At 36.5% G+C, this 25685-nt stretch overlaps 3 protein-coding genes across 7 annotated transcripts in view; 1 reads left to right on the top strand and 2 right to left on the bottom strand.

The window, feature by feature from the left end:
• Window positions 1–1169: 1169 nt before the first annotated feature.
• Window positions 1170–14405, bottom strand: erlin2 (ER lipid raft associated 2). Of its 2 annotated transcripts, none has more exons than XM_016502771.1 (12): window positions 14165–14405; window positions 12496–12600; window positions 12314–12395; window positions 12189–12235; window positions 11189–11250; window positions 10809–10934; window positions 10333–10406; window positions 7550–7608; window positions 6254–6345; window positions 6033–6122; window positions 1525–1604; window positions 1170–1435 (listed from the first exon to the last, which is right to left on the bottom strand). In XM_016502771.1, the coding sequence occupies exons 2-12, from the start codon at window positions 12597–12599 to the stop codon at window positions 1256–1258; spliced, it is 996 nt and encodes a 331-aa protein (XP_016358257.1). In that variant the 5' UTR covers window position 12600; window positions 14165–14405; the 3' UTR covers window positions 1170–1255. The 2 variants fall into 2 exon arrangements, with proteins under 2 accessions (XP_016358257.1, XP_016358256.1); XM_016502770.1 differs by having other exon boundaries at window positions 14153–14405.
• Window positions 14406–14631: 226 nt separating this feature from the next.
• LOC107700920 (fructose-1,6-bisphosphatase 1-like) lies at window positions 14632–18809 on the bottom strand. Its single transcript, XM_016502772.1, has 7 exons — window positions 18578–18809; window positions 17937–18099; window positions 17689–17781; window positions 17441–17581; window positions 17205–17342; window positions 15346–15465; window positions 14632–15270 (listed from the first exon to the last, which is right to left on the bottom strand). Exons 1-7 carry the CDS (start codon window positions 18745–18747, stop codon window positions 15082–15084), a joined length of 1014 nt encoding a protein of 337 aa, XP_016358258.1. The 5' UTR covers window positions 18748–18809; the 3' UTR covers window positions 14632–15081.
• Window positions 18810–19242: 433 nt separating this feature from the next.
• LOC107700921 (tetratricopeptide repeat protein 33) overlaps window positions 19243–25685 on the top strand; it is a 27391-nt gene continuing 20948 nt past the window's right edge. The window contains exons 1-2 of one of the 4 annotated variants that reach the window (XM_016502777.1): window positions 19243–19318; window positions 22694–22918. In XM_016502777.1, the coding sequence (XP_016358263.1) occupies window positions 22695–22918 (224 nt within the window). In that variant the 5' untranslated portion in view covers window positions 19243–19318; window position 22694. Of the gene's footprint in view, window positions 19319–21543; window positions 21672–22693; window positions 22919–25685 lie in introns of those variants that run through there. The other 3 variants (XM_016502775.1, XM_016502774.1, XM_016502776.1) reach the window with 3 other exon arrangements.

A 25685-nucleotide genomic window follows, 5' to 3' on the forward strand; every position in this document is an offset into this window, starting at 1 on the left:
AACTTGATGCATCTTAAAACATTTAAATCATGCACAAATCTCTACATGCATTCAACTGGGTTCTAATCTCACATTCAAATTCACATTCCCACACACTGTTCTACTTAAAAAGTATAATACTCTGGTTAACCACCACTGGCTTGTGATCAACTCACCAGGGTATAGTTGCAGGTATAGTGTTTCGGTCCCACTGATACAGCACCGTGTTACTTTACTGAAGTGGCCATTAGTCTCTTTTATTACCTGTTACAGTTTTTCTGAATTGCTAAAACACATTTCTTGAAACCATTACTCATTTTCTCAAAACCTTAAACACAAATCCAAATCCTCAAACTAAATTCACGAAACCTCTGACTCTTCCATCAAAATCAAACAATCACCGCAAAACCATTTCACTTGCACTCAAAACCAAACAGTGCTCTCAGATCACACACACATGAGTCAATAAAATAAACACTACAGAGCATTCATTAGACATTACAGAGAAAAATGGAGAACACAGCATCCAGAACATTACAGAAAAAAGTATATTGTATTGAGTAAACAATTTTGCAATTCTGTAAAAAAGTATAGTAATTGCAACTGAGTAAGGTGAATATATTGTATAGGCCTATACTGTATGTACTGCAAAAATAGTGCTGAATATTGAATAGTACTGAATGTTTGTATATATTCAGCACTTGGATACTGCAAAAATACTGCAGTCCAACTGCAAAGGCCAAAAAGGTCAAATAATACTCTAAATGAAAAGCATGTTACAGTACACTCAAATAACGTAAGTTGTGCAATCGTAAAATCAAGGTCAAGGAGAGATTAATTCTGTCTCAGCATCATGTCTTTGTGCTTGAGTCCAGCCTGAGGACTTTGTCCACATCACAAGTAATGTTGTCTTTTTTGCTAGACAAAGAGAAAAAGTGTGAACAATTTTGAATCGTTGTGTGTAAACGACGAAAACTGTGCTTTAGTTGTGTTTAACTTTTGCCGCTTGTGTTTAGCATCTTGCAGCACAAATGCATCACAGTGTGATAAGTGTTTAAGTGAATGAGAATGTGTTTAGAGTTTTGCAAAAAGAGTGCATGAGATTTGCAAATGGAGCCTAACTGCCTGAACGTGTTTAAGGTTTAGCAGAAAGTGTGCTTTATTCGACAAATTGGTTTAAGCTAGTAAGAATTTGGTTCAGAGATTGGGCTTTAGTCTTTTAGCAAATTAAGAAAAACTGTAATTGATCCTCAGTGCTACAACACAACTTCTCTCGTCATTCCAAATCCAGTATGCCCTCTGAGAGGGCGTCTATGGCTTTAGAGGCAGCTGAGGAGGAGCTTCCTGGTCCCGAGTCCATGAACATGTGAGGGATCTCACTTCCAAAGTAAATCTTACTATTAGCTGCTATTGCCTTAAATTTCATCAGCTGGAGATATTCAGGGGTCAGCTTCAGCTTTGAGGAGAGGAGAGGAGAGGAGAGGAGAGAAAACATTTACTAAACAATGAGCACAGTAATGATGGGGTGCAGTTTTAGAAATGTACCTTATTGGCCTCTGCTGCTCTCTGTGCGGTGTAAAACCCTGCATCTGCTTTTGCTTTCTGCCTAGCAAGGAAAGAGCTGTCTATAAAATCAGTGAGACAAATGGGAAAGCAAAATTAACACAACAGAAACCACAGCAACATTCAGAGCTGTGCGATGAGGGATTGTTAATACCATTTAAATTCATCCTAAGCATCCCATTTCACTCTTATGATTATGAATATATTCAGGCGGTTTGCCGTTTAAACCTCAGCATCTCCTATCATTCCAATGATAATTTCAATCTGAAATGTTTGTTCATCTACATTTTCATTTATAATGAATTTATTCCACAAGTGAAAGTTTCCAATAACGGTGCAGTTACTGAGATAAGTGAGTAGTATTCAACTAGTTTATGTGTGGTGATAAATGGAGTAGTGCTGCATTTACACAGTGTCATAATTACTACAATGATAACCGGGCACTTTCTAAGTGTGAGTGTCTATGGCAACACTATAACTGCCTAAATTAATTGACATCATTTTAGTAATCAACAAACAAAACCACAATACAAACCAATTAAAAGTTGTTATGCAAATGCCTTATTAATAAACAAATCATTTTTAATCTGGACATTTATGCAACTTTTGCTAGCTGCATTATGTATTGTAGGTCTTTTATTTATTTTCAGATTATTATGAAAATATTAACAATAGTAATTTATGGGAATTAGAAGAATAGAAGAATTTGTAAGAATATTACAAAACAACTGCCTAACTACATTTTACAGCTTAAGCTGCTGCCATTTTGAGTGTTTCCATTGGTCAGGTGTCTCAATATCTTAGTATCTCAACATGTCGGCCCTCATGAGGCAAACAGCTTCCATGTAAAATAAAAACATCTTTTCTTAAGAGACTGAAAAGACTGTGATCTCACATGATTTTTATTGTATTTTTCCAAAGTACTCTTTATTTCACTATATGTAAATCCTTTTAATGTGGGGAAAATGACTGAGAAATTATTTTGCTGGGCTGCTGCCAGATTTGTCACTACTTTTACAAGCAGCAAAAACTCCAGAACAGCAGATATCCAAGTATGAGACAGTACAATAAACTTTTATAAAAATATTCCAAAGCATGATTAGAAGAAAAAGTCTGTGCATCTGCCTCTTCGAAACCATCTCATGCATATACATTGAGTAAAGATGTTATTTGTTTTTGTACTCAGTGTTTATATTCACATTAGTTCTGAAATACTCATAGACTGCCCATACCAATGTCTTAACCAATATTCACATTAAACAAAACACTGTGGCTTTTAGTATGCATAATCCAGTCTGTTGGCTCAGAAATGTCCCCATTTTTTATTTCTGTAAGAAGGAAAAGAAACCCAGCCTTGGAAAAACATTAAGAAAACTGCTTAGCATAAAACACAAGGGCCATGTTTTTACTGAAACAGTCCATTCCTTCCAACTGAACTTCTACCAGATTTTGGAACAATTCTGTGTACAGTAAATGACACATAATGAATTGATATATACATGTTACATAATGCAGTTTGCAACTAGGCCTGTCGCAATAATCAATATATAGACTTATCGCGCAATATATGTACATGACCTCAATAATTTTTGGTGACGGAATATATCGCCCATTATATTTACTCAAAAATTAATGTCACCATGTTTTGTACATTCCACTTGCGCCTGTGTCTTTTGCAGCTTCTCGTACATAATGTGGTGTAGTCATGAGGTGCTAGTTCAAATTTAAATAATGCTTCTACAAAAAAAGTTTCATCTGCAGATATGGTCTTGTTTAGAGATCTGTGCCTTTGTGCATATGGACATCTGACTGCTGAGTAGTGATTGTGTTTTTCAGCAATAGTGTGCACCCTTAATTTACAGAGAAAAGAAGGTCAGGGAAACATCTGTAGATGGAAAAATCTCCATACAAGTTCTTTGTGCATTTTTCTTTTTTTCTACTTGTTACTTTGCACTTTTTGTTAGAAAATGTTTATTTACTATTTATTCAGGTTTTTTAAGGTATCTAATATTTTGATACTTAATTTCCATGATCTAAATATTCTTAAAAATTAAAAGTTTGTTGTCATTTGGAAGTGTGTAGGCTGTTATGCTGTTACATTATGTTTATATATTCAGTGGCATAAAATGGTCTTTAAAATGACAATAATATCGCTTATCGCAATTATTTCTCGGGCAATATATCGCACGACAAATTGTTGTTATCGTGACAGGCCTATTTGCAACAAAGTTTGTATCTCCCAATGGACACACTGGCTTGTTTTGTAGATGTCCTGCACTATGATAATGACCTGCTTTGCATGGAATCACATGCCATCCATTTGTCTTGGGCATATACATTTGTAGTTTTGTTTTTTTTTTCATTTTCAACTATTTTTATATGAACTCCTAGACTATTGGTGAAAGTTTTGAATAATGTTCTTCAAAAATGATTTGCATGCTGGCTTGGTAGACAGTTGTTGCTAATTATTTGAATAATGACCAACATGAACTTGAACTTAAAAGCATGATTTGACACATTATCTGAAAACCTGGCCTGTATTGCAAAAAATAATTATTGTTTTGCTATTATTGTCCTAATATACACTGCCGTTCAAAAGTGGTCGGTAAGATTTGAATGTTTTTAAACAGGTCTATTATGCTCACCAAGGCTGCATGTATTTGATCAAAACAACAGAAAAATAGTGACATTGAGAAATATTATTACAATTTAAAATAAATGTTTTCTGTTTAATATATTTTAAAATGTAATTTGTTCCTGTGATGGGAAAGCTAAATTGTCAGCAGTCATTAGTATTAGATCCTTCAGAAATAATATGCTGATTTGGTGCTAAAGAAACATTTCTTATTATTATCAATGTTGAGAATGGTTGTGCTGTTAATTTTGTGGAAACTGTGATACAATATTTTTCTGAATTTTTTGATTAAAAGAAAGTTTAAAAACAGCATTTATTTCCATACACAGAATCTTTTTGTAACTTTATAAATGTCTTTATTGGTGCGCACTTGGGTTCGATTGACGTCAGAGTTTGGTTTGTTTGGATGATGTGAACGCTGTCTTCCGAACTCCTCTAAATAATAAACTAAAACTGCCAGTAGGTGGTGGTAAATGTCTTGATTAAGTCATCGAGTCAATTTATTCGGGTGCGCACCCGCAAACCATACCCGAGTCCGCATGAAATCAAAATTGACTTTACTTTACTAGCGCACATTGCTAGTCTTGATGTGAACAATTAATCCATGCAAGTTAATCCGCTGAAAAAATTTGTTTTTCTTGGCTTTCTTTGACTTTAATCAAAATCTGAACATTTACTTCCACTCTGGAATGGCATTCCTTCTCTGATGACATCAGTTTGTTGGCTTGGGCAGAATATCCTTAAACACACCCCTCCAACCATTAGATTGCTATAAGTGAGAGACAGAGAGGAGGAGCGCAAAAATAAACCCATGCCCTCTATTCAATATTCCGTTTCAGAAGTAAATACGTCACTACACTGAAATAAAGTCGGCAGCAACTTCCGGTTCACGCGGACTTTCCAGCAGCAACTTCCGGTTCACGCAGACTTTAAAAAGGGTGGTCTGGGGTACGGTTCAAGTGAACTCTGGTATGGTTCGCTGCTGATGTGAACGCAATCGTACCAAATCGCGGAAGTAAACCACTATTAATGACTCCTGCGCCGTCGTTATTAAGCAACGGGGTAAACAGCTGCTGGCTTGATGACGTAAACAATACAATGCAATACAATGTTTATTTATATAGCACACTTAAAACAACCGAAGTCGACCAAAGTGCTGCACAGAGTATGCAAAACAAAACAAGTCAACAAGTTAATAAACAATAAGACACAAACTATAAAACACACACTGTAAATGGATGAGGTTCACTAAAATAAAGGATCATTAAATAAACAAACGGCTCCGACCGGAAACAAACAATGAAATTTATTTTCTACCTATTAGATTGTGTTTTATTAACGTCTACACTACCCCAAACCTAAACCTACCCCTTACAATAATGAAAAAATAGTAATTATTGTTGTACAGTGTGACAAAAATTACGCTGTATTGATGTGCGCATGCCCAGTAGCCGCAGCTGTATCCCTTTCTAGCCTTGGCCCTGCGGTTCGGACTCAAATAAAATAATATGAACACAGTCCAGCGGGGGCAGGGGTCAGGGGGAGCAATCGAACTCGGGTTCGGATCAGGCAAGCGAACCAATTGTGAAAGCACCCTAAAAAATCTACTGGACCCAAACTTTTGAATGGTAGTGAATATGCCTTTTTGTATGAGCTTATATTTTATTTATGAACCAGGTACTGTATATAATGCTATGAAGTAATTTCTGCAAACATTTACTGTTCATTTTGACAATAATTTTATACTTTGATAAATTCAAGGCCCAAATACCCCCTATGTTTAATCAAGGCTGTTTTTATTTTCCTACACTGCAATCTAGGACTTCAGAGGGCACATGAAAACACATTCACCTACCTTCAATTTCTGAGATCTTTTTCTCTGTTTCTTTTTCCATAACTTTCTGTCCAAATTTTATTTCAGCCACCTGAGCCACCTTCTCTGCCTCTGCACACATTAAAAAAAAAACAAGGAAAAAAAACATTCTTTTACTTTTATATGAACTGCAACTTCATTAAAATCCAACCCACAAGACCAAACCAGCTCATCTGGCTGAATACTAAGAAAAATATCTTCACCGATGAGAGCCTTTTTCCTCTCGGTCTCTGCCTCCTTCTCTACAACCTTCTGAGTCTGAGCTGCAATCAGTAACTTCGTTCTCTCACTCTCCCTAAAAGACAGAAAGACACACACACACACACACACACACACACATCCAAACAAACACACACACACACATACAAACAAACACACACACACACAAAGAGAGTAAGGACAGATTATTTTTAAATTAAGTTCAACTGATAAGGATTTACATAATTTTCTCACATAACACCAAAATACAGTTCTGTCACGACAACTCTCGGAGGGATTGGAATGGTAATGTACATGACAATGTTAATGTGTTTGGTCTTGGCGGAATAGATCTGCTACGCTGCTGCTGCGGCAGAGCAAGTACCGAGACTTGCAACAGCCAATACTTCCACAACATTCTGCTGTAAGCATGTAAGAAATACTGCTGCTGCACATATAACACATATGAATAACCCCCATATAGCATACATGAATCACCCCGTAGCAGATCTATACAGGTGAAGCTGGGGAAGGTGGAGGGTTTCTGAAGTGGCTGCCAACTGCTACAGCAAACAAAAGCCAGGTATTTGAATATTGAGCAGCGAGCTCATTGGCTACCGATACAGGAGAGAACCAATCAGCTGCCATGTGACAATGATGTCACCAGGTCAGATTGAGCTAGACCTATCGGACTGCACCATCTAGAGTTTCATGCCAGAACTCTGTATTTGTACACTTCAGAAATAGAATGACAGTGTAAGCTCTAACCAGGGTCCAAAATTAAGATGCACCATGAACCATATGTGAGTACAATGCTACTTGCCAGTTGGCTGGTATCTTCATTAGGAACTGCAACATAATACATTTAGTCTAGCTAATGGAAGTGGCAAGTGATTAAAACACAAAAATACACAAATGCAGAAAATACAAACTTCTGTTTTCTATGATATCGTTAACCACATTTAACCTCATTGTTAACTATTGTTATCCAATTATTTGGACAAATATGTGTAATATTCCTCAAAGTTAATCACCAAAACAAAAATAAAGGGAAAAAAAAAAAAAAATGGCCATGAGCCATGGGACTGGCTCATTTTATGTAGTACACTAATATGCAAGATTATGCAATAAAATAATTATTTGTCATAGAGACAAAATATGTAAACCATGGCCAATAAGAAACATTTATTACCCAGTCCACTGATTGCTTGGAGCTGTTAAGTTAATTTTGGACCCTTGTAGCAAAATCATATAATTAACAGCTATTACACACAACATGCAAGAAGTTCTCATAAACCCACATTAGTTCATAGTTCCTGCGAATGCTTTCTGGAGTGTTTGGTTTGGTGACACGGACCGCCTGCTTAGGAGGGAGAGGAACAGAAGAAAGATAAAGGAAAGAAACAGAAGAAAGATAAAGGAAAGAGAAAAGAGTTAAAGACAGACAGACAGACACAAACATCGCTTTTGCTAATATACAAAAATCTAATTAGATCTTTGACTTTAAAAAAGGCAGAGCAATCTTCTCACAAAAAGACCTTGTTACGCAACATATCTTTTTTTTTTTTTCTCAAAGGGCCTTGGGAAAGGAGTTAAAGAAGCAGGAAGCATGAGCACACAAAACAAAAATGAATGCATAAGCATTGGTCTCAGTGGAAAATGAGTGAATATGGTCAAATACTCCTCATGTGAATCACAGCTCAATGTGCATAATGTGAATGACACATTGATTAGCCACAAAAGCTTCCACAGGGTATATACAGGAATCATGGAGTTAAATTTAATACCTTTTAAAGGGGTCATATGACGTTGCTAAAAAGAATATTATGTTGTGTATTTGGTGTAACGCAATGTGTTTATGCGGTTTAAAGGGGTCATATGATGCTATTTTAAAGATCATTATTTTGTGTATTTGGTGAAACAGAATATGTTGACATGCTTTAATGTTCAAAAAACACATTATTTTTCAAATACTGTACATTATTGTAGGTCCTCTATGCCCCGCCTCTCTCAAACACGTCGTTTTCAACAAAGCCCCCTCCTTTGACAAGCGCAGTCTGCTTGACAGACACAGTGATGATGCAGTACACAAGCCGCGGTTAAGACAGCTGACGTGCTATGATTTCTGACAGGCAGTTCACAACGAAGCACAAGAGAATTAATTGAGTGACTAACCAATGCAACCCAAAAAACAAGAATTAGACCAATAAACAAAATAACTGACAAAACATATTGAGGAGGGAAAATAAAGGTCTCCGAGCTAACGGGGCAATGAGGCAACACAGTATATTCAAAAGATGTATTTGTCATATCAACTCTTATGTCTGCAAACCATAGCTGTTTTGTGGAACGCTTCTCATGACAAACACTTGACTGATCAGACAGTTTACCTGTGATTACGGAGTGCTTGATTTGATGCAGACTTGACAGAGTGTCAGTACTGCACCTGATCAAGTCTGAATGATCATGGAAGGTAAAATAATGATCACAACTATTACATCATTTTAATTGTGCTTCCCAAGCCCATGCTGGTAAAAAAAAGCATCCAAAGTAGCGCAATTATGTCCCAAATATAAAAATGTAATTTCCATCCCTAGAATACATATTTTACAGTCAATGTTACACACATTTATCATAAACACAGCTCAAATGCTTCCTACTAGTGTGGCCCAAAACATTTAGCACAGTTTTATTACAGGTGGAATGCAAAATGTTTCAGTACAAGCATTTCAACCAAATGTAATTTATGCAATATTTCAAACCTTTAACCCACTGGGGAAAATCAACCCATGGCAACAGTTTAAAAGCAGCCCAATTTCGTGGAAAACAACAACAACAACCCTGCATCCAACTCAAGCTGCAGAAGTCAGATTTGACTGATCACGGGTAAAAAGTAAGTAGAGATAACTGACAAAGATGTTGGAGGACTTGCTCCTCAACAGATCCAGAGCTCACTGACAAATATATTTTATCCTAATATGTGCTCCCTTTTCGAAATCGAAAGTGAAAGTGAACTGCGAGCGCTCATTCACATATTGATAGCGGCGCCCTGATGCGCGAAAATTATATACATTATTAGAATATTTGCGGGAGCGGGCACAAAAATCGCGAGAGCGGATGGGAGCATGCGGTAATGGTCAGAAATTCAGCGAGAGCGGGATCAACAAGCCTCGCGCTATCACGCAGAGGCGCGGTCAGTCAGTGAGCGCAGTAACAGATGACGTCAAATCTAGCGGGATTCCATAAATAAACTACACAAAACACCACTATTCGGACAAATATTCCTAATGAAAAGATGACCCTGGAAAATGGCATTTAAGACTTTTTAATACTTATTAAGGGCCTTAATTTGATCTAAATTGATTTATCAACTTTTAATACTTTTTAAGACCCCGCGGACACCCTGTTCCAGAATTCAGGCTACGAGGAAGCGTGAATCAGTTTACTGATGATCTCAGTGTCATCTCAATGAGCCGATGACTTGCATATTAGTGCTTCCAGATGAGAAATATCAACAATGGAAATGTACTGCCTGCACAGCTGATTATGGGGAAGGCTGTTTTATGATTATGGGGAAGTCTTTGCTTGAATCTGTGAAAACTTGGTCCAGCACCAAAGGGATTTGGTTGAAGGAAATCTGCCAAACCAAAGCTAAATAAAGAAGACAAACACATGCACAAATACACAAAGAGCTTATATGCCGCATCGTATCATAGGTCTAATGGTTTCCTGAATTTGAAAGAATTGTTAACGTATAAACCATGCAGAAAACAGAATGCTGACAAGAATGTAACTCTAATGGTTTCCTGAATTTGAAAGAATTGTTAACGTATAAACCATGCAGAAAACAGAATGCTGACAAGAATGTAACTCTAATGGTTTCCTGAATTTGAAAGAATTGTTAACGTATAAACCATGCAGAAAACAGAATGCTGACAAGAATGTAACTCTAATGGTTTCCTGAATTTGAAAGAATTGTTAACGTATAAACCATGCAGAAAACAGAGTGCTGACAAGAATGTAACTCAGTGGAATGGAACAGAAAATAGAATGAATTGCCAAACCAATCTAAGTTGAGTCCCACCTGAATGATGAGCCCGGGAGCCATGCTGGTTAGATCCTGCTGCAGCGTGAGCTTAAGATTCTCGTCTATTTGATCTAAGAAACAACAGGCCACTTAAAGAACGACAGGTGTACAAAGAAATTACACACCTAACTTTTTGCTTTCTCATCACACAACATCAACTGCAAATAAAAAGCACTTGAGAAGCTTATGCCACTAACAACATGTCAAGCATCTCCACATTACCACTAGAGGGCTTTGACTATTGACTACCCTCACACCATTGTGAAGTGCATTCATGGATGAAATCTAATGCTATTATGGTCACACTCTCTCGAAATGTATTTCTACAAATTCAAATTAATTACTAAAAAAAATAGTTATTTGAAGGAGTTATTTTCTGATTCCTAAACTTTCCTAGTTAAGTCATTGTCTTTACATTTTTAGCAGGGACAAATATGCATAAAATGATTAAAATATTAAAGCCCATCACTTACCGAATAGACCTATGTAGACCTCCTGAAGTGTGTGCACACTACAGAACTGATTCAGCTCATGGTGTACCTTGTTGAAAATCAGAGCTTTGTCGTAGTCGGCAGTGAAGTTTCTCACAATGCCATAAACTGCAGTAGAGTAGACAATGATGTTAAGAGAGAGATGAATAGGGCACATAAAATAAATGGCAGTCATAGTCTGGGTCGCTGCTAAAATTCATGGGGAGTGGGATAAAACATTTATTGGAGAGTAGGCTATGCCAAAGAGGCTCTTAGTGGGTCCTCCCACATTACAGGGCCCAGGAAAATGTTCCCAGCTGTTCATCCCTAACAACAGCCTTTTTAGTGGTTCTACATTATAAATGAGAAAATAGTAATTTTACCTGCTGAGGGAACAAGATAGTTTACCACCTCAATGCAATCAAAGTAGATCATTACACCTCCACTGCAAAGCAAAAAAAACATGTTGATTGTTGAGTGTGAAAATCTATTCAGAAAGCAAAAGCGATAAAGGAAATCTCGCACAGGGTCACTCTAAAAACAGCATGTGTCTGAGATGATCTGTAATACAAGACTGACAATCTGTTTTATGAACAGAATGTATGAATGTATCGTAGTTTGCACTCAATTTTCAGCTGTTATAAGAACAAAATATTCTTGAACAACTTAAATTTCAATAATATTTCACAATATCACTATTTGTACTGTAATGTTGATCAAATAAATGCAGCCTTGGTAAGAGACTTCTTTCAAAAACATCAAAAATCTTACTGAACCCAAACTTCTGAACAGTAGTGTACACAAATGATAACACATTTACCCACATTAAGTACACATAACCATAAAAAATATTATAATTTCATTGTTTACAACTGTTTACAGCAACAATCTGTAAAACTCTGGGATTTATTTTTAACCAGTTCTTCTGGACCTTTGCCAGTTTTATTTTTATAGATCAGTAGAGAGATGAGAGGAAATAAGAAGGAAAGGAGGAGGGAACAGAATTGTGAAATGTTTTCAGCCAGCTTTATATGTCTTAGCCTAAACTCTATAGTAGATCAATTCTAGATCAAACTCTCAAGTGTCTGCTCATAAATTATGTTCTAACACAAAGTTGCAAACTTCAGTCTAGGATTCTCCTGAACTGCCGACCTGCAGTGTGTACAGGCTTTAAACATTGCAAACAAAAACATATATATGATGTTGGCTAGACATAAATGCAGGTAAGAGTTCACCAAACTTGAATTTGGTATGCAGCAATAGAAGAAACCGAATGCCTACACTAATGTGGCTCTCACCCTAATTTTGCATGCATATGAATGGAACACAGAGTCTATTGTGACTGCACTTTATAGAAGATATGATATGAACAATTTACCTCACCTTGTGCCGCATGGAACATTCTTTACTTCATCTGTCTGTAGGGTTGTCTTTACAAAAAGAGAAAGGATGCAATAAGAAAAATAAAACTATGAAGTTAAACTATACATATAAAGTCTGTCATTTACCTGTACGGACTTGAATGTAGTAATGAACGGCAGCATCAGATGAAAGCCAGGGCCACTGGTGGTGGTCAGCAGAGCTCCACCTCTAAAAGAAGAGAAGCACACATCTATAGTACAAAGTAGCATGCACTGCTGCATCTGCTTGGTTCTGGAAGCAGATTATTGGACAATTTTAAGCAACTGACCTGTAGTAAACACCCACATGTCCTTCTTCAATCTTATGAAGAGCAGAAAACACTGCGGCTCCTCCTATGGCGAGGATCACAGAGGCAACTGCTCCCAACGTCATTCTGAACACAAAAGAAATATGTTAACCAAAATATGTTAACCTATTAACCCCACCCTCAAGCCATCCGAGATGTAGGCTAGATGAGTTTGTTTCTTCATCTGAACAGATTTGGAGAAATTAAGCATTTATTTATTTATTTATAAGCAATTACTTACTCAACACTGGATCCTCCTCTGCAGTGAATGGGTGCCGTCAGAATAAGAGTCCAAACAGCAACTAAAAAGCAAATATAAAACACTACAATAATCCACAAGTAATCCACACAACTCCAGTCCATCAATTAACATCTTGTGAAGAAAAAAGTTGCATGTTTGTAATAGATAATTCACCTTTAAGAAGACATTTTAACCTCAAACCATTGCTTTCAGCTAAAATATGAGTTCTCTCTCCATAATATTACTTTCTCCAGTTAAAAAGTTGTCTTGAAAGTAAAACGCCTTATCGATGGATTTATTTCTTACAAACACACAGCTTTTCACTTCACAAGATGTTAATTAATGTACTGGAGTCATGTGGTTAATTGTGATGTTTTTATCAGCTGTTTGAAACTCTCATTCTTGCGGCACCCATTCACTGCAGAGGATCCATTGGTGAGAAAGTGATGTAATGCTATATCTCTCCAAATCTGTTATGATGAAAAAGGCCTGAGGGCGTGTCATTTTTCATCAAATTTTCATTTTTAAGTGAACTAATCCTTACATCTCCATGAGTTAAAATGTAAAAATTTAACATGTAAAGTAACTTTTCTGATGTATTGTTCACTTATTTTCCATTTACATAACAGCCATTCTTCCTCAAGTGGGAAACATGTTGTGTTTTACTAATTATTAACCATTCTTAATACATGTAATGTTTTATTGTAGTCTGCTGAACTAATCAAGACAACCTAAAGTGGTCGCTGGTCCAGCCTGGTCAATATCTGTTGTGGCCGATTAGAACGATTATTTATTTGTGTGTGTGTGTTTTATGGTTAACAGCTAAACAACATTATTAGTGTGAACCCCAGGGAAAAGTACAGTCATTAGAGTTCATGACAGACTGAGAGAGCATGTGGAACACTGACATTGATGTGACTTTGCTGCTAAGAGGATTGAGAAAACCAAGCGCAAAGACCTCCAAGCAACTGTCCATTTTATTGACTGTGTATTATTTAAAAATATCACAAACGAAAACCTCAGTTTTGTGAACCAGCACTACAGGGTGCAAAGCCCGGGTTTTAGAGACAGAATAACAAACAGCAACTTTGACTTAAGACACTATTCTTCATTAAATGCATGACTTAAGTGACCAGAAGTTGCCGCCGGATGTGGGTTTTCTCTTCACGTCACACAAACTAATCGATCCAGTTCTGTAAACTAGTTAACGTACGTTATGTCAAAATAACAAACATTCTCCCGGCGACAAGATGCAATCTTACCCATAGAAAACATGACTAAGTTAGCTAGCTTAAAGATGTGTACACAGACAAAATACATTAAGACAAGCCTGTCAACGCCAGATTGCAACACGGAAAAATTACTTTGTGGATGAATGCGAACAAATAGAGATGTTACCTAAGTACGGTCTGTAACTCCTTCCAGATGGCCGGTAGAGACACCTGCGAGCGATGAGGAAAAAACAGCGACGCTCTTTTGCGTCTGACGTCACTACAGTTTAACCCACTTTCCCGCTGTTGTTAGAGCATCACACCATTAGATGGCGACAAATATCTTCCTATAAAAACAGGATTGGCGCTGACCCTGATTTATTTGCCTCGGTGTTATTTTATTAAACTTTTGTAGAATTTATTATAGCTATTTTGAATTTTTATTTCATCTTTAGTTTTATTAATTGTAGTTCTTCAGCTTAAACGTTTTTTATTATTTACATGTTTACGTTTATTGTTTCCTATAATATTTACATTTTATTTCAGCTTGTTTCAGTTATCAGAAATTATATTTAAAAGTTTTAGTTTTAGTTAAAAATAACAACACTGTTTTGCCTGTAAAAGTAATTACAGTAGGTAATTACAGTAATACGAAGCCACCAAGGAGGGCTACAACAGGCCTTAGGCAACAACATAATTTTTTTAACTGCAGTTGTCAGTTTCCTTTAAGTGCTGCTGGTCTAAGAAACATCTTGGTGGCAAGCAGAACTACATCTGTAGTTGGTCACCAGGCATTCCAACAATTTCTGTTCATCAAATGATGTTAAATGTGGACACAACCAAACAATACTGATTTTATTTTTCAATGTGAACAGTTGGATTATATATTTATAATTTCTTTATATTATGAATTACATTACTAGGACGCATAAGAGTACAAACATTTACACAGAACAAACATTTGTGAAAATGAAACTTAAAATAGAAACTTCTTGTATTCTCTACAGATAACGGATGCTTCATGCCGTGTCCTTAAGTTTCGCTTATTTGTTTTTGAGGTTCAGTGGGATGGCGGTGGTTGTAGAAGATGACCATAGATGCTCATCTGGTTGCATCTCATTTCGAGTATTTCTTAAAGATGGAGATATACTCCTGTACATCATCAGGGGAGCCCAGCACTACAGGAACCCTCTGGTGGATTGAGTCAGGTTTGATGTCTAGAACATTCATGGCTCCTGTTGTTGCCATACCGCCGGCTTGCTCCATGATGAAGGCCATGGGGTTGCACTCATACAACAGCCTCAGCTGGAGCCCAGAAAGAAACATGAAACCAGTGAGACTGTTGCCATAAATACACTTTTAAACTCTGTTTCTCCTCACCTTGCCCTTGGGGCTCTTGATATTAGCAGGATACAGGAAAATTCCACCATACACCAGAGTCCTGTGCACATCAGCTACCATTGAGCCCACATAGCGCCCTCCATAGGGTGAACTGCCATCCTGCAGGTCAGAGTGGGAATGTTATATTTACTCTCAGTGGAAAAGGCTAATTATCATGGCTAAAACTATTCACTGAGCTGAATTTTACAGATTTTCTCTGTAATGTTCTACTGCACATTTAGAAGAGAGATATTATTTCATTGTCAAAATTGCACTTAAGTCAAAATAATGTAACCATACTTGAGTAAAAGTAAAAATGTTTTTTACATTTAACTTTAACTGAGTACTTTTCACCCCAGAAATAATGTTACAAAAACTAACTATGCTACCGTTCAAACGTTTGAGGTCAATACATTTTTTTTTTTTTTTTTTTTTTTTTTTTAATAATTTTTTTTGATTGAAATTGACAATAAAGACATGTTAAAGAAGATTTCTATTTCAAACAAATGCTGTTCTTTTGAACTTTCAATTTATCAGAGAATGTATCACAGTTTACACAGAAATAGTAAGCAGCACAACTGTTTTCAAAATTTGATGATAATAAAACTGTTTCTTGAGCAGCAAATCAGCATATTATGAATGAGTTTTGTAGGATTATGTGACACTGACGATTTCAGTAAAGGGTGCTGAAAAATTCAGCTTTGCTATCACAGGAATAGAATTTCAAATATATTAAAAAAGAACCAGCATTTTTACGTTGTAATAATATTTCACTATTTTTAAATTGTAATAACATTTCACAATATTACTGTTTCTACTGTATTTTTTTTTGGCAAAATAAATGCAGCCTTGGTGAGCATGAGAGACTTCTTTAAAAAACATTAAAAATCTTACTGTTCAGAAACTTTTGACTGGTAGTGTACATTTGTATGAAATATAGGTTTATTAAATCTAGGGTATTTAAGTCATTTTAAGATAAATAACATTCTTGGCTAACAAATTGAAATGAGGAGGGGGGGAGTGGGAGTGAAGGTGCAGTGCAAGAGAGAACCTTTCATTATTTTCCACGGCCCCAGACTTAAGGATTTAGAACTTTTTTTATGTGATTGCCATACAAATAATATGGTTGTCTGGTTTCAGAAATTGTTGTGGATGTATAGACTATATACAGGAAATAAGGGGCCAAAATTGCACCTTTTTGGGTACAACAGCTTGTCACTGGAACAGGACCCTTAAAAGGACATATTTGTTCCTTTTTTTTTTGCCCCTAATAGGTAGGCCTACAAATTAGTACCTTAAGGGTACGAATTATTACTCTAAGGTACTAATATGTATGGTGTACTGCTACAGTGTCAAGCTGTTGTACTCCAAAAGGTACAATTTGGACCTTTTTTTTCTGTGTGGCCTGGATGAGTGTGAGATTTCCCAGCCTGAAATTGCGTCCCAGTCTGGCCCTGGGACCCGCCTATACTAACGCGCTCTTTAAATAACAAAAACAAAAAAAAACTTCTGCGCCAATGACTTTAGACCAGGTTTTTGTTGGTCAATGGGGCAGTTTATTTCAGTTGCCTCAAAATAGCAACGCGCCAGCAATGTGCCTGAACACACCTCGTTTTCAGACAGCGCAAATGCATTTGCTATTTAAACAACGTAGCGCAGGACATGAAAATGACTGCGTCGGGCTGAAACTAGCAAAAAACACTTGCGTCGCGCCTGGCGCCACATTGCGCCAGGTGTATGATAGGGCCCTTATAGTTAAGATCTGACTCTACCATGATAGTAATGGTTATTAAACAGATAGTAGGATGTTTCTCTAGCTCAGACCCTTTTGTGACATCTCAAAATCTGGAGCCTCTTACCTCTGGGAATTTCTTCTTTTTCAGATATTCTGTTACATCTGGGTAAAAATGTGCTGCGTAGCCTTCATTCAGACTGTAGATCTTTCCCTTCTTCTTAATCTTCACATCCTGGTCTACAAGTATAAACTCACCAATGGCCTAATGATGGAGGAGGAAAGAATGCAGAAAGATGAAGAGGTAATTCAGCTATTTAAAGTTAAATAGGATATGAGGTATGTAACATAAATCTGACTTACAGGATCAAGCATGAAGCAGTTGACACCCTGGCCTGTGGAGAGAACCAGCATGGTAGCACTGCCATAAAGAGCATACCCTGCTGCCACAATGTCTCTGCCACTCCGCAAGGCATCCTTCTCTGAGGGTTCATCATCAGTTTCCTGGAGATCACGTGCACAAATAAACAAACAAAAGCATTTCATTAGTCTTTAGATGACTGCAAAGAGATATGTTTGTACTGCAAATGATATGAAAGCCTGTACTGTACCTTTCTGTAGACTGCAAAAATGGTTCCAATAGAAGCTAAGCAGTCAATGTTTGAAGAGCCATCCAGAGGGTCAAAGCAAACCACGTATTTTCCCTGGGCAAAAAAAAAAAAGTACAGAGTCAGGTAGTTTATTGGCCTGTACAGAAATACATCATTACAACATAATTTTACATCATTTACTTTTACTTTAATTAATCGAGGGATTTTTTCAGGTTAAAACAACAACAAAACCAATGATGCACACTTACCCTTTTCTCTGGTTCTATAATGATGGCGTGATCGTTTTCTTCAGACACCAAAACACAGGATGTGAAGGAGGATTTAATCATGTTTATAACAAGATCATTAGACAGGACATCCAACTTTTTCACCTGATCACCTGTAACATTTGTGCTCCCGGCAATTCCATAGCTGAGAAAAAGAAAAAGATAGAATTCGGAACTTATTCATGGCGAATTATGTGGTCTGTATGCTTTCTTCACAGTGCTGATAACTTAGGAAAGAGATGACCTTTGCCCCCTATTTCAACAAGAGACAAGGTCTAATCATTGCCTCAGTCTGCAGTGTTTGTTTGCAAAGTAGCTGAAATGAGCATACGCAACAACATGGCATATAGTAAATATATATGTTCAAATGTGCAAAAACGATGCATCAGAAAAAGCTTTTTGCACAGATGGAAATGAGAGTTTAAACTACTGAAAAGTTTCTAATCAACAGGACACTAAAGCACATTGTATAGTCTGGGAAGTGATAGTGTGGCTCCACATTCAATACCAATAAATAGAGAAAAGTTTCCTCACTTTTTATACGATAGGAAGCAAAAATGACAGAAATGGTCTGAAAACCACAATATTAAAATGGTGGTAAAGATGCATTAGCAGATACTCACAGATTGGCAATGCCAGCTTTTCTGACTGCAGTGGAAATGGCTTTGATTGCCGTGCACATGGAGTTGAGAAGGGTTGTAAGCTCGCCCGTTCCTTTGGCTTTTCTGCCCTCTTCTAAGACAAACCTGGTGAGGGTCACCACATTAGTATCAAATGCACCTCTGTCTGACATGATGACTGACTGCTAAAGCGTGAGTTCCTGCTGATTTTTGTCGGAAAGGATGTATTAGAATTAAGTGTAGATATATGACTGCGTTTAAAGGGGGAGTGATGGTAGTTTAGCCAATTGCAGATAGAGTTAGAAGGAAGGAGTGGTTTTTTGCACATGTAGTGAATGCAGGTGAGGGCCTGGCCAAAGTCCATAGAGTTTATCACAGATTTCACCCTGAGTGCAGGGGGACAGTCTCTTCAAAACAATGAAGATGATTGTATTAGTTTAGCTTATTTGATCTGTGATTGATTGATTAACATTTTGCAATGTAAATCTACTTTATGCAACAAATTGCATCTAGGTCTCAGTTATAAGATCTGTACTTACAAAAAAAGTAATAAAATTAATGGATGATAAAATCCGACTATAGCTATTCTATTCTACAGAGAATTTTGCAACATTCATTCATCTGTTTACCTAAAGACCCATATCTGACATAGTTGTAGTGACTAATCATTGATCGGTAGTGCAGAACTGTCAGCAGAAACAGTTTATGTGCACGGGGTGTCCGTGATCAATGTGCAGTTCAAAGGTTAGTGTGCTTGATTCTACGGTGGCTGAGAAGTGCTAAACAAATCACAATTCTGAAAACAAAATAACAAATTACAAACGTAAATGAATGGGCTTATCCAACTGTGCCACTGGAGCAGATGAGTCACAGCCACTTTTAACTAAATGTAAATAGACACCCCGTATTTTTTATTCCATAGTAAGGGCAATTCATACAATACATTTAAACTGAGCTTCTTTAATACCATCTCCGAACTTTCTACCACGACTCTGCTGTTCTTCGGCTGGTATTGTATGAATTGCCCTTACTATGGAATAAAAAAATACGGGGTGTCCATTTACATTTAGTTAAAAGTAGATATAAATCATCAGCTCCAGTGGCTCAGATGGATAAGCGTGTGCCTGTGGCTTTTTGACGCGATCGACCCGGGTTCGATCCCATCTTTTGCCGAACTTTTTTCCCTCGCTTTTCAAATCTCGTATTAGCAATGGATTCTATTTACACTAAGTGAAAATAGCAGTATTTCTACTATCAAGTATACTACTCGTTGCAAATAGTGGCAATTATCTGCACTTCAGTATTGTAGTACATTGTAGTACATACATGCAATAATAACGTATTGAGTGTAAATTATAATTTTAATTTTGTTAATTTGTTTTTTGAATTGTTGTTGTGCTTTCTGAATTGTTATTTTGTTTTTAGACTTGCATTTGCGTTTGTAATTTGTTATTTTGTTTTCAGAATTGTGATTTGTTTAGCACTTCTCGGCCACCGTACTGTCCTGAAGGTTAATTGCACACAAATGAGTGGGGCAGCATACATGCACTAAATAACTATTCAGAATTCTTACTGGTTCAACTCTGATCTTTGCTGGTTTTCAGGGCTAAAATGATGGTAGCCTACAATATAGTACAATAATAAACTTAATGATGATGATGATTCAAAATTATTAAAATAATATTTTACTATAAATAATAAAAAGCAGGAGAAAGAAGACAAAGATTTATCACAGCTCTTGATTAATACTTTAAGTTGTTCACAGCTCCAAAAACGACAACGTACAAGCTATTTCTTTTTGTTTTGTTTATCTACAAAATAAATATCCCTGTTTTTGTTACTGTATACAGTAACAATTAAACAAAAAAACAGGATTCAGATCCAGTCTCCGTTCCGTTGTCGTAATGTTTGTCTCTTAAAACTGCCCCTGTACCTTTAAGAGAGTTTTACAGTACTTCCGGGTAAGCATATTATTCACAGTTACAGATATATACGGATGGGTCGAAGGATCCTGAATCTGGAAGGACAGCAGCAGCAGTATATATTCCTGAATTTAAAATAAAAATAGCCAAAAGAACATTAGATAATTTGTCTGTTTTTACTACAGAATTAATAGCATTTATATTAGCACTACAATGGATTGAAGAAATACAACCAAATGATATTGTAATATGTACAGATTCAATATCTGTTCTAACAAGTCTAGTGAGTGGTAAATCTGCAGCACGGCAAGATTTAATATATGAAGTATTACAGTACTTGTTTAGAATTAGACAATTAGGGATAATGGTATACTTCCTATGGGTACCGGCTCATACTGGGGTGGAGGGAAATGAGGAAGTGGACTGCTTGGCTAAGATGGCTCTGAAGCACTCACATAGTGAAATTAATATAGCAATTAGCAAATCTGAAATCAAGAGAATTATATCAATTGAAGTAAGAAAGATATGGCAAAAGTTATGGGATAGTGGAATAAAAGGAAGGCATCTTTACCAGATACAGGGGTGTGTAGGTGAAGAGAGAATAAGATGTGGGAGTAGGAAGAAAGATGTTATTATAACAAGAATGAGGATCGGACATTCAGCTTTAAATTTCAATTTACGCAAAATAGGGAAGCATGAAAATGGAAGATGTGATAAATGTGGGAATCCAGAAACAGTAAAGAACATTCTTCTAGAATGCAATGCGTATGAAAGAGAAAGAAATCAACTTAATCATAAATTAGGTTTGATGGCACATGATAAAGTATCACTCAAGATATTACTAGGGAATAGACAAATGCAATCAAGAATTAAAGAAGAAGTGTTCAATTATCTAAAAAAGACAGGAAATATGGAAAGAATATAAATTGTAATTGTGGTATTCAATTATTAAATTTTTTTTTTTTTATATCCTTCTCTCTACCAAATCTGTTCACTGCACACTCCAGATCAGTAGGTGGCGGTAATGCACCTTTAAGTTGGTTTGCCAAAACCGCCAATAAACATCAGAAGAAGAAGAAGTACTTCCGGGTTAGAGAGCTGAGTTTGGACAATTCCAAAACATTTGTGAGTAACGCGTCGCATAGGTGAAACCGCAACCTGCCACTGGTGCTGGGGTATTTTGATTTCTGTTATAAATCAGATTTGGCTTTTTCAAACCCATAGTTTTAATTTAGCCTGCGTGTTCAGCCGCACGCGCAAACGTAAAGATTCTTTAGAAAATGACAGCGCAGAAAGTGCTTTATTGACCGCCGCCTTCAGTTTGTTATTTCACACAATATGAATGTGGCCTGTGCAGTAAATCGCATTGGACTGTAAAATAACCATGTGTTACTTCAGAGCTTCACCAGCTTACGCCTGTTATTGACCTCAAGTTGGCTATTTTACAAGTGTACTTGACCTTCTTGCAGTTACAGGTTCAATATGAGATGACTGAACCTAGAAATTTACAATTGAACTAAGTTAAGCCATTATAAATGCAAAAACAATAATGCATGATGCGTTTGTTTCAGTACAGACAACAACCTTAGTGTGTTAAAATATTTATTTATTAATATATTATTTAAAAAGACAAAAACAAACCTCTATCTGTTCCCCATGTTTATCTTCTTTGATTCCAATGGAAAGTATAGTGATACAGTATAGTCTTATGCATTTTATTTAAATCAAAGATTAATTGTTTTGTCTGTGCTTTTGCATGGAAAGAAACAGTGTAGTATTAAATGAATATAAAACAGTATTTATAATGAGATCATGTAATAGTCTAACAAACAAATAGATCTAAAACGTTTACAGTGCATTGGATACAATACATGCATTGTAGAAAATACCAGTACCTTCAAAGTTTGTCCTCAGAATAGTTTTCCAATGTCCTTCTCATGACTTTTACTGAAAATGTACAGTTAAAGGTCTTTACATTTTATGTAAATATTGTGAACTTGTTAATGAATTACATAATAACAGATCTGCCTTCTGAATCACTATCAGCAGTGCTTATTTGTATTGTACTTTTTTTTTTTTGAAAACGCTTGGCTGTCCTGTTAATTGTTACATTGTAGTATTCACTATTGCTAGTTATACAGTAGCTGTTCCCTCTTTTGAATGGAAAGAAATACATTATATATATCTTTTTTTTCAGAATGGCCTCCTTTGGCTGGAAACGTAAGGTGGGGGAAAAAGTTTCCAAGACGACAGTGCAGCAGTTTGAGAAGGACTCGGAGCAGGCGGATAATGAGGATGTGGAGAAGGAGGGAGTTGATTGGCTGCACGTCATCAAACGGCGGCGTGAGGTGCTGCTGGAGGATTGTGCTGCTAAGAGCAAGAGGCTAAAGGATGAAGGGATGCTGCTCGCTGAGCAGGGCAGGTAGATGTTTGTTTGTGTGCTTGTTAAGTGTGCTTGTTAAATCCAAATGTCTATTTCCAGCAGTCTTACCAGCGGGCTAAATAAAAAGTTTGGATGAGCTATTAGGCAGCATATGTTGGGGAATAGCAAGCAGTGTGTACAGAAAGAACCAAGTGTTAAACAACATTGCTTTTACTGTTTTTATTTCTTAGTTACAGTCTGAAGCATTATATGTAGTACGAGTCAAAAAGTGAGTCAGTGAGTTAAAATTATGTAAAGACGTTAAATGTTTCCACGGTGTTTTGTGGGTGCACCATTGTAATCTACTCTGTGTTCTGGGCAAAAATTCCCTTGCTTATGTACACTACTGTTTGAAAGTAAGGGGTCAGCAAGATGTTTCAAATGAAATTAAAACTTTCATTCAACAATGACACATTAAAATAATCAAAAGTTACAGTAAAGAGAGTTATAATGTTACAAAACATTTCTATTTCAAATGAATGCTGTTTTTTTTTCTTTATTCATCAAAGAATCCTAAAAAAAACTAAACTATTACAGTTTCCACAAAATAATAAGCAGGGCAATGTTTTTCAACCATTCAACTATCAATGGTTTTCTTGAGCACCAAATCAACATATATGATTTCTGAAGGATCATGTGACACTGAAGACTGGAGTAACGGCTGCTGAAAATTCAGCTTTGCCATCACATGAATAAATTAAATTTTAAAATGTATTAAATTAGAAAGCAGTTAATTTAAATTGTAAAAAATATTACTGTTTTTACATTTTCGTCATTTCAACATATTACTGTTTTACCGTATTTTTGATTAAATAAATGCGTTCTTGGTGAACATCAAAAACATGAAAAAATCTAACCGACTCCAAACATTTGAACAATAGCATATACACACATACAAATTGGAATGACATTGATATCCTGGTTTTGACAGGGAGCTGTCTGTCTGCTTGATTTGAAAAGACAAGTCACATAATAAGATACTTGTTGGCCCCTGGAAAACCTCTCTCATCTTACCTGATTTTCAGTAAGTACGTTTTTTACAGTCTGGCAGCGTGTGCCAGCCAAATTCCTTCCAGGAAAAACTGACAGCTGTTTTGCCTTGACGGTTATTCATCTGTTAGTTGTTATTTAAGCAGGTCAATGCATTGGCCAGGAACGTGACAAAGCAGTTATTGTCAATGACAGAAACAGAGTTCTTAGAGTCAACAACAAAGAAGATAAGTAGCGGGTCTTATGGTGTCAATTATAACAGTGCCACATCCATCCAGCAGATGGGACTGTGGGTTCGCTATGGAACCTCTGCATGTGGATGTCACTTGTTTAACCTGTTCACCCAAAATATGCTGGCTCATACAAAACTATTATATGGCTTCAGAAGACCTAAAATATAGTGCAGAAGTTTTATGGGGTATAATGCTTTTTATGGTGCCCTTTTTGTAATTTTGGAACTTGACAGCCCAGACCCCTATGCAAATGAATTATATATACAGTACATTTCTGGGTTTGCTATGCTTTTAAAAACATTGACTTATAACCAACTATTTACATTATTCATTCTGAATGAAAAATATAAACTGAGCACATATTAGCAAGGATAAAGCTGTTTATTATATCACTTTTCAAAGCAAATCTTGTGCTTTGTTTATTTCAAGTAGAAAAAAGGATTACATCTGTCTACTTCTATTGAAATTTATTCTTGTAATGGCTTTCATGAAGTAAGCCCGACACCGGCCGGAGAGGCCTAGACAGGAGTTCAGTAAAGTATGAAGAAGCTGAAAATTTTAGCACTCAAATGGGACTTTTGGTTTTAGCATATCCGTGAAAAGCTCAACCAACGGTCATGAAGTTCAACCAACCTGAAAGGTAATACACTCCAATGTGCGCTTTTTGCTTTCATTATTTATTTTCAAAGATAATAAGTAATTATTTAATTGTTTAATATGCACCCTCTTCTCATGGAGGCAGCATTTCTTATATGAATCAGGTGTGTCTGTAAAAACCTTAGGATGATCCTCATCTCTTTGAGCTGAGTGGGTGTTACGAAATATGAGATGGAGAGGAAAAAGGGCTTCTTTCTCAAGTTTCTTAACCGGAACAATAAGTCAAATTAGGCCGCTTGTTTTCTCAGTTTCCAAAGAAAGGCAATAAAACGTCATAGCCAGCAAGCATTTGAAGAGGATAAAAGAATAGCTTGAACTTACTGGAAGATGGTTTAGTGGCATGGATTAAACTCGAGCTGCTGTTATTGCATCCTTACCCTGTAAAGCCTTAAAGGGGTCATATGATGCGATTTCAATTTTTCCTTTCTCTTTGGAGTGTTACAAGCTCTTGGTGCATAAAGAAGATCTGTAAAGTTGCAAAGACTAAAGTCTCAAATCCAAATATAGATAAAGATATTCTTTATAAATGTTAAGAGTCAGCCACACCTACCTAAAACGGCTCGTTCTAACACGCCCCCACATATCTACGTCACTATGTGGAAAGATTTGCATATGAGACGCTGTGTTTCGTTGTGAAAATGGACACTTCTTTGTTTGGCCTTCCAAAAGAGAATGATATCTGCTTCGTCATGCCTGGAGCATTTTTCCTTCTAAAAATGGACACGACTCGAAATCAGTGGTTAAGTTGTATTTACAACACTGTTCCAGAACACTTCAACCCAAATATTCATCTGTTTGCAGCACATTTTATGGAGGACTGTTTCCTGATCCTGGAAGAGTAGACTACAATGACGGCTGCTCTGACTCACAGACTGTAAGTACGTTTT

The sequence above is a fragment of the Sinocyclocheilus anshuiensis genome, unplaced genomic scaffold, assembly GCF_001515605.1.
Source record: "Sinocyclocheilus anshuiensis isolate Anshui unplaced genomic scaffold, SAMN03320099.WGS_v1.1 scaffold438, whole genome shotgun sequence".
Classification (NCBI taxonomy): Eukaryota; Metazoa; Chordata; class Actinopteri; order Cypriniformes; family Cyprinidae; genus Sinocyclocheilus; species Sinocyclocheilus anshuiensis.